This window comes from Cryptomeria japonica, chromosome 11 (assembly GCF_030272615.1).
Source record: "Cryptomeria japonica chromosome 11, Sugi_1.0, whole genome shotgun sequence".
Taxonomy (NCBI): Eukaryota; Viridiplantae; Streptophyta; class Pinopsida; order Cupressales; family Cupressaceae; genus Cryptomeria; species Cryptomeria japonica.
The window spans coordinates 56,955,941-56,967,949 of NC_081415.1; the positions used below are offsets into that span (position 1 = coordinate 56,955,941).

General features: G+C 35.7%; 1 protein-coding gene across 4 annotated transcripts in view; it reads right to left on the reverse strand.

Annotated features, from left to right (window-relative positions):
- LOC131051360 (ethylene-insensitive protein 2.2) overlaps window positions 1-12,009 on the reverse strand; it is a 67,242-nt gene that overhangs the window by 30,418 nt on the left and 24,815 nt on the right. The window contains exon 1 of one of the 4 annotated variants that reach the window (XM_057985844.1): window positions 11,191-11,350. The exons of the other annotated variants lie outside the window; for them this stretch is intronic. Coding sequence (XP_057841827.1) covers window positions 11,191-11,331 — 141 coding nt within the window. The 5' untranslated portion in view covers window positions 11,332-11,350. Of the gene's footprint in view, window positions 1-11,190; window positions 11,351-12,009 lie in introns of those variants that run through there. 4 annotated transcript variants of the gene reach the window in all.

The following is a 12,009-nucleotide window of genomic DNA, read 5'->3' on the forward strand; positions in this document are numbered from 1 at the left end:
CAATTGATGTGGTTCAAACGAAATTGAGCCAAAAGTTCACCTCGATGCTTCTGATGAAAAAGAATATGAATATTAAATATTGATTGCAATTTGAATATTCATTGTGTAATGACATTTTGAGACTTGAGTATTGTCACTTTTGCAAATTATGAATGAGGTATTTAAATATTCTATTTACTGGCAATTATGGATTTATGAGTGTCATTGTTCTTATAAATTATAATTTTGAACATATATATATGGAAAAAAAAATTGTCGTACTAGGTTCCAATTTCCATACCCAAACCAGCAACTTAGCAAAAACCAATGCAATGTATAAACTCTGCTAGTTCACATGAACATGCCTAGAATCCTTCCAAGTTATGCCTAAAAGACATAGCACTCTAAACAATTAGTCATAATTTCCTTATCATTTGTTGAAAATTGAAAACTAATTTGGAGAATGGAGAGGCAAATGCCCCAAAAAACAAAGCAACAAAACATATTTTTAGTGATTCAAGATAACAATTAATCTATCCCAAAAATCATCATCTTTAAAGTGAAATGCTTAAAGCCGCTAAAAAGCAAGAAAGAAAGACTTTAAAGCATATGACTACTTTAAACAATAGTGAAAAAAAGCTACATAAAAGCAACCTAAAAATATGCTCTAAAAATAGGATCTCAACCTGAAAAAGTAACTGCTAAAAACAGCAAAATTTGATATGTTGCTCCTCTCCAATTCTATGAAAACGGCTATTGCTAAAAATGGCAATTTCTAAAAATAGAAGTTTCATTTTGAAAGACACTGAACCTTCTGAAGAATCTTGAAAATCTAACCCCCAACAACTCATAACTTCACCAAGCACAAAAAAACTACCATAGCACATGAAACCCTAAGATCTACAAGAAATGGGCAAAAAGCTTGTTCAAGACAGATGACAAACTGATACGAGTAGCTGCACACAAAATGGCACTACTGCCTTTAATGTTTTATTACTGTTTTATGTCCAAAACAGGATAGGAACGCTTTTGAGATGTATCTACCATTTGTCCCAGCAAAAGAGCCTTGGCAAACACAGTTTTATTGCCTTTGCCACTTAATTTGACAAAATATAGTTCAGGAACGCATTTCAGTCACCTCTACCACTTAACCTAATTAAATACACCTGAGCAGCATATTTTTGTCAACTATGGTAATTAACCTAACAAAAGAGCCCTAAGGAGCATATTTTGACTACCTTTGCCACTCAACAATCAAAAGAGCACTGTTGGTCTGCTTCTGCCACTTAACTTGGCAAAAGAGCACTTTTCGTGGTCTTTTGCCACTTTTCCATGCCTTGACAAATTTTGAATATCTTGTGTCCAAACTTCCACTTTATCTTTCGTTTGATGTGTTGAAATGTACCTTTCATTGAGTATGCAATGATACTAATTAAAACCTATAAGCACAACATCCAAGAACATGGGAAACAATTTAATAATGACCCTTAAGAGTAAAAACAACTTACATCGAACTAGAAAGCAACACCTTTACAAAAAACTTGTGTATGGATATAACATTAGCTTAGTTTACCTACTACCTGTAGTGACCTATTTCACACATCGGCCCATCATAGACGGAGACCCCCTATTTTTGCTTTTTAGGGTTTCGTCCTAGCTCTACAATTTCATAAATCAGTTTTCTCTGAGAGTTTTGAGTTAAAGTTTTGAAGTCATCCCGAGCGAAAAAGAGGAATCATGCTCAGAATCATGTTTACACGTTCTCAAAGTGCTTAGAAGGTTTGAAGGACAAGGATCGCAATTGCTTTGGGTCATTTCTGACAACTTTCTATTTTTAAGAATTTTTTTTTTTTGCTTTTTTTCTAAATTTAAAAAGTTTTGTTTTTGGCACTTTGGGCGCAATCCGAGAGGCAAATTTTTGGGGCTTGCTTTTTGCTTTTTTTCCGTTTGTTGTTTTTTCTGCTTTTTCGAAAGTAGAACCTGGGTTTTGTTCCTCAGGTCATTTGGTCAGTGCCCATGTCTTCATATTCGAAAAATTTTGCCTCTAGGTACAAAAAGCAAGGTTATGTTTTTTCTGTTTTTTTGTGGAATTAGGGTTTTGATCCTCAAGCCATATAATTACTGCCCATGTTGTTAGAATTGAAGGATTTTGCCTCTAAGTGTAAAAGCAAGTGGAAACCCTAATTAGGGTTTTGTTCCAAAAGATCATTCCTCAGACCATATGGTCAGTACCCATGTCCTCAGAATTGAAAAATTATGTCTCCAAGGGCAAAAAGCAAGGTGGAAACCCTAATTAGGGTTTTGTTCCAGATAATCCACGTATAAACATGGCAAGTCGGAGATGGACATGACAATTTGAATAAGTCTAAAGGCACATGGTTGTCCAAATGAAAATTCGCTTGAGGCAAAGACATGGCCAATGAAGTGCCAAGTCTGCTAAGGCACAAGATTGAACATGGCACAAGAAGCATGAACCCCGCCCAAACCAAGAGAAGAATGGCAAAGCATCGGACAAGTCCACCTAGCCAAGGAAAGAAGTTGGCAAACAATTGGCAAACTCCTACCTCCAATTAAGAAACCCATGGCAAGAGTTAATTAAACTCCTACCTAAGGTTAAGTCAGCAACATAAAGAATATCCAACATGCTTCCATCTCCGCCCAACATGTTTGGAATTTGGCAAGGCAAAGGAAATGTTAACTCCGCCAAGTTGAAAGGTTACATGTCAAATGCACCTCAAAGTCCGCCTAGGAAGAAGATAACATGAAGTGGTATGAAGTCTGCTAGGCATGAAGGATGATGTCCAAGAAGCCTCAAACTCCGAAGCAACACGTCCAAACACATGTGAAGTCTGCCTAGCAAAGAAAAGCATAAGGACATGGCATGAAAGGATGATAAGCACAAGTTGGCAAAAAGAAAGAAAAGTCCCAAGGAGATAAAATATAAAGCAAAGACGGCGAAGTAAACCTCAAGTCATGGCATGAAAGGATGATACGCACAAGTTGGCAAAAAGAAAGATAAGTCCCAAGGAGATAAAATATAAAGCAAAGACGGCGAAGTAAACCTCAAGTCCGCCTTGGCATAAGTTCGCCAAGTAAAGCAAGACATGGCTAAACAAGCCCAAAGTCCGCCAAGCCTTGAGAAAGAATGCCAAAGCACATCCAAGTCCGCCCTTCAAAAGCAAGACAAGCATGCATAAGAGACTTGTCCAATAGTTTTCTAAGTCCACCAAGGCACTTTAAAAAGCATGGTATAAAGCAACATGGCACATCAAACACTTGAACTCCGCCTTCCTAAACAAAGATGGCTCGATCAACTTGGAAGCAAGGCAACGCAAACTCCACCCAAGGGGATAAAGATCAAAACAAAGTTTGTCAAGACAAGGTTGAGAAGATGTTGACAAATGAACATTCAAGTCCAACCATGGCATATAGCCAAACACAATGCAAAATTCGACCTTGGCATATGAAAGAAAGCCAAACACAAGACATGCCCACAATCAAGACTTGAAAAGAATGCCTAACACCCTTAGACTCCGCCCATGATGAGACAAAGTTCACAAGGACAAGGTTGAAAGAAAAAAAAGGGGCAAAGGGCTTGGATATGATTAAGAATAAAATAAAGTTTTGCCAAAATAAATTGTCCAAACACCTTGGAAGTTCACTCAAACACAGGATGGCAAGACTTAGACATTCCAAATTTACCCAGGCATAAATGGAATATGTGAAGATGCCTGAGCCGGACATGAAAATTCGCCCAAGATTTGAAGATCAAACATGAAGATCAACTTGCCATGGTGAAAGACAAAATTGCTACGTTACCCGGGGACACGTCCCCAGTATTTTTTTCAAGCGTCCTCGTCCCGAGGACAAGGGACTCCTAGGGGACATCCCCATAAAATCTGCATATAGACAGTGAATTTTGACAATGAATTCTATAAGCAATTTGACTTTGACTCTCAATTTAACACAAATTTGCCATAAGAATTCTACTGGTTCTTATATGTTAAGGTTCTATTATGTATATGTGCATGTTTTATCCATGTTTTCGTATGAATATTTTAAATTTCCCTATGCATTTTAATTTTCCTTATTTATATATAGCCGTCCCCTTTGTCGTCCCCTGGTCGTCCCCAAAATTGACAAAAAATATTACCGTCCTGGAAACGCATACCCACATCCCCTGTCGTCCCCGTCCCGAAAACTTGGGGTAACATAGCAAAATTGGCTAAAGGAAATGTAAATTCGACAAAATAAGCACATGGAATCACGAATCAATCAACGGACAGGTTGGAAAATAAACTTGGCACATCAAATATTTTTAATATTTTCCAACACTTAATTTCAACACTTCGAAAAATTTTCGAAAACCATTTCAACACTCTGAAAGATTTTCGAAAATTCAAGAATTTTGAATTTGTCAAAAAGTTCTAGAAGATTCCTTAGCTAAGGATGGAATTTTGATAGAGAAATAAAACTTTTCATTTTGGAAAGATTTAAAACATTAAAACACCACAAAAAAAAAAAAAAAAAAAATTAGAAAAAAAAAAAAAAAAAAACACAAAGATTAAGCTTCTTAGTTTAAAATCCTTAAACTCTATATATTTTCAACCAGTCACTCTCAGAATTCACTATTCATGTTGGAAATTTGGAGAGCAATTGAGAAGAAGTTTTCTATCTCAATTTTTTGTGAAAAATGATTTTTGAAGAGGAATTTTGAAGGAGTAAAATGTTTTAAGTGTTGAAACACAAGAAAAAAGTGTTTTTTCTGATTTTAAGACAGAATTTTCAAAATTAAAAGTGAATTTCAGTCACAAAGAGCAATTTCAATGATCCAAAATCTGAATTTGACTAAATTCTTCTATTATTCTGTCCTATTTCTCTCAATTCATCAATTTCTAGACCAAGTTCTTCACTTTCAGTCTGCTTTTTCGCAGAAATTTAGCTTTTTGACAAGCTGAAAGTGAAATTTCCAAGTAAAAGGGTCTGAAAATTAGAATTAAAATCAGCAAGTTGTCTTGAAAATTATTTTGATTTTTCATGTGTTATGCAGGTTAATGACCACTAAAGGAGCAACTTCCAAAAAAGCATCAATGAAGCTTGCCAATAAAGGAGTACAGCCAGAATCAAAGATCAAATCTATATGGAAGAATGTCATAGACACTAACCTTGGACATGTGGACTTAGAAGAATTCAAAAAGTGAATGTATGGGCATGATGGATACCTGTCGACACCCATTGCTTGCCGGATGATGAGAAATGGCATCATCCAAGCAATTGGATTTCCTCCAGCTAAGGAATGTGCTGAGCTGATAGTTGAGTGTGCTATACACTACAATGCACAATCAAGAGAGATCATTGCACCTGATGGAAGGGTTTTAGCTAATCTTTCAGAGTTAGCCATTCAAGAGACGTTTAGAATCCCAAACTACAATAGAACGTCCTACAAGACCAAAGAAGATACCAAGAGGATCTATGATAACCAGTCTGAACTCTGTGCGGCAAATATTAACAAGTCATGGTTGGAAAAGAAAAGACCACATGGGAAAGTGTCGAAGAATCTGTTGCGCCCATTCTGCAAAGAGGAATATGGTGATATCATCCTACTGCTAAATAGGGTAATGGGCAGCCCTCAGGGAACACCATTCAAGACATGGATGTACTATTTCATTGATGAAATTACCTCGGGAGTCGAGATATTCAATTGGTCCCGCAAAATCAGCAACAATCTTAATGAACAGTTGATAAATTTGGAGAAGACAGAGTCATTCTACATGAGCTCCTACATTATCTACTCATCGGCAAGAAATTTTAGATATTCCAGACTGATCTGCAGAAGCAATGGAGAAAATGAATTCAAGTCTTATGATTGTTATCCTCAGCTACAACTTAAGGAGAAGAGCCATTTCAAGCGAGTCAATGATGCATTCTTGATGTACATTACAAGGAGGAACTCACCAAAGATTATCTCCTGTAGCCAAAAGTTTAATCAACAAGCATGGATCCTTGTTTATCCAGTTTCCGAAATTTACATACATAAGAGTTCAAGGTTTTGACGATTGTCCTTACCGACTTCCGATCTATCCAACCAACACGATGGTCCTACTTGAAGTTCTCGGACAACTAGAAACATATCAGAGTTTCAAAAGAATAAGGCAAAAGGCAGCTATATCCTTTCCATTCTTTATTGGAAATATGGAGGATTCTTGTCCGACAGCACAAGCAACTGAAAGTGCTAGGCTAGAGATGCAATGGTAACCTTTCACATTCTACCAATCCAAAGCTAATTACAATCCTTACAGCAATATTGGATCAATGAATGGAGAAAAGTTCAGACATAGAGTGGACATAGAGGATTTTTGGGCAAATGCTACAAATGAATTTGACATCAAGAAAAGACTATGATCCAGATTGCCAGTAAGCTTGATCAGAACGACTGAACCTTTCCTTGTGCCAGATCAGCTAGAAGATAATGCAGAATATACTCAGCCTAGCTTTGATGAGCATGCACCTCTTTCTCCTATCAAATGGTCAGAACCCGAGCTAAGGAGCAGATAAAAGAAATTCAAGACAAGGTTTACCTTGTAGCTGCAGAGGTACTTGAGAAGGAAACAATACGAGAGAAGGATATGAAGTTGGAAAATCTAAAGACCAAGACATAGGAGATCTTCACCACTAGACCAGTGCTAAAGCAGAATCTATCTAAGGCATCAAACCTCCTATCCATTAGAAATGCTTTCCAAAAATAGGAATTAGATTGGGAAATTACTTTTGCAGTATGTGCAGATGATTTGAAAGGATTAGAATTCAGAGTCAGTGTGATGCCACATTTCAAGATGGAAGAGGTTGATCAAATTGTGACCAAGTTCATTGAACTTTCTACCTCTCAACAGTAGAAGGGGGTGCAATCCTAAAAAATAGCACCTTGTGCCATTTGTCTTACATGCACCGGATATTTATTTTGGGAAACCCTAATTAGGGTTAGGTTGTCTTAATCTCAACCATTGATCTTAGATTGATCTCGGCCTTTCATTTGTTTTCAGAAACTCTATATAAACTCATTCTCTCATTTCATCCAGTGTGGAGAGATTTATGAAATTGTTGCGTAGAGCTGCTTGGATAATAAAAAGTTCATTATCAGTATTGTTTTGAAGTCTTATTGTTATCAAGTGGTTGTATGGTTGCATATTTTCTTCAACACTTAGAATAGATTGCTTCAAGTAATTTGCTTTGAAGTTATTAGATGAATGACGGATTGATAATTTAGATTGGTAAAACTTTTGCTCATACGTTTTTTGGGTGGATGATTTTCATTCAATGTGTAAAGTTAGCCTGAGCTTTTCATGTGGATGCTTAACTTCTACTTTGAGTAATATTGTTCAATTGTTGGTATTATTCATAAGTGTGAAAATCTTGAGCACAACCTTAGAAGATTGCACATGCTTTGCGTAGTTGTCCGAGAGTGGCGAAACAAAGTGTTGTTTATTGGTTTCACCCAGTCTACACCGTCTCTTGAGTTCTTAGTAGTAGTTAAAATTCTTAAACCCTTATCCTTTTTATCTTTTTTTTGAAATCCCAAATCAGAAAATCCCAAAACAAAGAGCATTTATTGATAAATTCGCCTAAAGTCCAGCTTGTGAATGATACTAGTTGGCAAGCATAAGTCCCCCTTGTATTTCAACACACACTACCCAAGAAGCTATCCACATAAAGTCGCTCATTCACACATATAGACCTTGGAGTCGCCTTGTGGTCTTTCTCACAATCTTGGCACAAGTAGTGATTTTGTTCAGGAGGGGATAGAGTATCCTTGGATATTTTATCTTAATGTTTGGTATATGATAAAACGTACACCAACACTACCTTCGATGAATGAACTTGACAAAGTTGTGAGCTATTGCTGCACCATTAACACATCAAGACTTTTATTTTGGTGGATTTTACTTAATGTTGTATAAAAAAATCCATCTTGAGATACTTAAAACTTGAGTTGGTTAACAAATGTAGAAGACAATTAATTTCAATGCCACATATTTTTGTGTTTGCTCCAATATCATGTTGATGCTTATGTTGTAAACTTTTAGAGAGTACAATTTCAAATTAATGTTTTCCATGTAAGGTTTAATAAAGTATGATCTAACATTTCAAACAGATTATTGTTACTTTGTTTTGTTTCAATAGGTCATAGTATTTTGCTCTATATGCAACACTAACATTAGTAGAATGAACGCTTTCCAATTTAGACTACAATAACTATAGTTTCTAAGCAGAGCTTATTAGAATATTTAATTATATTTTAGTAACCTATATTTAGTTCCTTGTTTAATGGTCATTTAGCTTTTTAGTTAATTAGCTTTTAAGCTTAATTTAGCTTTTAGCTCTTTAATCTTTTACTTTAACGTTATGTTCTAATTATAGAACATCGTCTTGTAACCTCTATATATACGTGTGTATATCGTTCAATGTAATCATCCGATTATTGAATCATTCATTCAATTTATTTTTCATGGTATCAGAGCGGGTCAATGGGATTCTTTAAAGTTTGGTGAATTTTTTTAAAAAAATTCATGCCCTTCTTTCTAGAATATTTCCCAGATTTTTTTTAATTGTTTTTTTATAAAAAATTATTTTGCTTTTTAGAAGGCTTTTTGAGAGTTTCTGGTTCGTGGGCGAATTTCTTTGTGCTGCGCAGCAGTTCATGTTTTTTTTAGCGTTCTGGAGATTTTCGGACCTGCAACCTGGAGTTTTTTTTGCAGATTGAAAATTTTCCTAAGGTTTCTGCAATTTTCAACTAGGGTTTTGACCCTTCAGTTCAAGTCGAAATTTTATTTTGCTTGCAGATTCTTGGTGGGTTTTTCAAGACCTCAATTGGGTCGTCGTCAGATTTTTCTGGGTGCATCGTTTTCCGTGCCTCAATTTTTGAGCCGTCGGATCTGCAATCTGTTTTCAGATTCTTGGTGGGTTTTTCGAGAGCTTTTCTGGGTTGGTCTCAGATTTTTCCGGGTGCCTCGTTTTCCGTGCCTCAATTTTTGTGCCAGCAAATTTGCCTTGGAATTTAAAAACAGTTCACAATTTCTGCTATTTCTGTGGACGTTGGGATTTTTGCTGTTTTTTGGGCACCATTTATGCTGTTTTAAGTGTGCAGAAAATTTTAATTTCTCGGTTTTTTCCAAACCTTGAAATTTGCACCTTGGAATTTGTGCTAGAATTCTCCTCCAGGGTTTCAGATTTTTTGTGCAGCTGCTTCTATTCTGATTTTTGAATCAGATTCTTCTGTCTCATGCTTTCATTAGGTTGACCTTGTTCAACCTCCATTTTTGTGATGGCATCTTTGACCAACATCATGTTGGAACACAGACAAAAGTTCAACTGCCACAACACCTGGAAACAGTGCATGTTCACGATATCTGAATATCGTTGCCTTGATCAAATTGATTTAGGCCAGACCTCGTCTTACAGGTCCCAAGGTTTTCACGATTTTTTCCTGAAAAATTGTCTGTAGGTTTTCGGATTTTTTCCACAAAAAATCATGGGAGGGTTTTCATGATTTTTTTTCCTCAAAAATTGTTCACGGGGTTTATAATTTTCCCTTAAAAATTATCTCATCTGTAATCCGCGATATTTGCGTAAAATTTTAGTTATCTGGGTTTTACCCTTTTTTTTTCCACAAAAACGATGATTTGTAACCTCAGATTTCTTGGTTTTTCGATTTTCTCCTCAAAATCGTAAATTCTCTTTTCAAGGGTTCCCATTTCAAGGTTTGACGGTTTTTTCTCAAAAATCGTGCTTTGTTGTAGTCAGTTTGGTTCGCCCCTGCCAAGGCAAACATCTGCAACCGTGGTATCTTGCAGTCAGTTTTGGAGTTGGTACTCTTCTGCAAAAGGGTTTGCTGATTTTTTCCTCAAAATCATTGTTTCAGGCTTCAGTAATTCGTGTGTGCCAGATCTCTAATTCGCATGTGAAGGCTACATTAGCTTGGATGGCTTTTGGTATCCTTGGTCATTAACACTTTTCAGATCCAGGGAGGGTCTCCACCACAGCAAAGTGTTCTTTTCATTTGTGATCAAAAGACCTGCAGTGTCTTCTGTAGGGTAGTTAGTAGATAGAATGACCATTAAGGGAGGGTATTAGAATATTTAATTATATTTTAGTCACCTATATTTAGTTCCTTGTTTAATGGTCATTTAGCTTTTAAGCTTAATTTAGCTTTTAGCTCTTTAATCTTTTACTTTAACGTTATGTTCTAATTATAGAACATCATCTTGTAACCTCTATATATACGTGTGTGTATCGTTCAATGTAATCATCCGATTATTGAATCATTCATTCAATTTATTTTTCAGAGCTGAATTGTTAATTTCTTCTATCAACAATATTCTGGATTAAACTGTGTTAAATTGATTCTAAAAATCAACATTTCAATCATACTTCTGATGAGGGATCAAGAAATGATACAAAACATTGATTTTTTTAAATAATTTAATACATTTTAATCCAGATAAAAATCATCAGCAATATTACAACCAAGGTTACCAGGAGGTGGGGGTACTTGGAGACTCCAAAGACTGGAACCAGTACCAGTACAGCTAATTTTCAAAGATAGGAGAGGCAGGGGTACTTGGAGACGCCATTTTTTTAATATAATTTATTAATTTCCAGAAATTATCATGACATAGAACTTTAAAAACAAGAACAGTAGTAAAGTTTGACATTAACTTTAAAGTTTAAATAAGAAAATGTTAAATCTCATTGTGTCAAAGAATCAAAGAGTTCAAAGCTCATTATACATATTGAAATTCAAAAATATTGATATTCTGGTGCTGATACACATGCCAAAGGACATGAGATGCCTAGTTATGAGAAATTTTGTACTGTTCTTCTGAGAATGGAGAAGATTTGTATGGATGTGTCCCTATAAGATATTTGGGAAGGCTGGAAATATTCATTGACTTCAATTATTTCCAACAGTTGAATTGATGTTATGCAAAGATCACATATTACCATTCTGTTGACCTCTGAAGAACAGTGGTTAGTAAATCAAGACACTACAAGAAAAGTGAATAATTGTACATCATTGATGAGTCTTTCTAGAGAGGCAACTGAGCAGATTGATCAGAAGACTATAGTGGCTATCATTATCATTAATAACAGATAAGTAATAATGATTTTGCAAGGGTGATAATAGAAGGTAAGAATTAGAGTTTTTTATAACACCTTACACCCTAAGTTTTTTGGTGGGAGACGTGAATTTCTCGTTGGGAGACTTTGGAGACGGTGGCCAGGAGAACCTTGTGCGTTGGGACATTTCGGGGACGTCTCCAATACTGGATACACATCCCAGTCTCTGAGACGCATCTCCTGGTAACCACGATTACAACTGTAAAGAAAATACTTAAGCATGTCACTGACAATTACCTGATTCTTGTTGTCAAAGGTAACTGAACTTATATTATGAAATTAAACTAGAACTTGCCTTAATAAAAATTAGTCATTTGTACCATCTAGTTCTATCTTAGAAGAAAGGCAAAGTTTAAATGTCTTCAATACATGTTTAGCCATTAGAGCCCGTCTTTGAAAAAATTTATGTTGCAATTTGATCTGCAATCTTCAGAACCAGAAACTAGTGCATTGTTGTCTGTTGAAGCAAATAAGTATTGTTATTTCTCACAGGGTCATTTTGAGCTAATGTAGCCCTATCTATCCTAGCCTCTAGTTTGTTGAACACCACACCACAAAGATTCACAAAAATAACCCACTACCATCAAAATTAACCCGCTACCATCAAAATTTGGATGATTCCTCAATATTTGTAGTAACACAATCTAAATACATAGAAAGTAAACCCAGAAAAGTTTGTAATAACTAGTTTAAATACACATAAAGTAAACCCAGAAAAGTTTCTAACAGCAGATGTATATATTTTATTTTGTATATTTTAAATGCATATCCTCAGGAAAGAATACAACAAACTTATACTACTAACTGACACTAATTGCTACCACATGGTACTTGATAAAGACCTCAGAATGACCT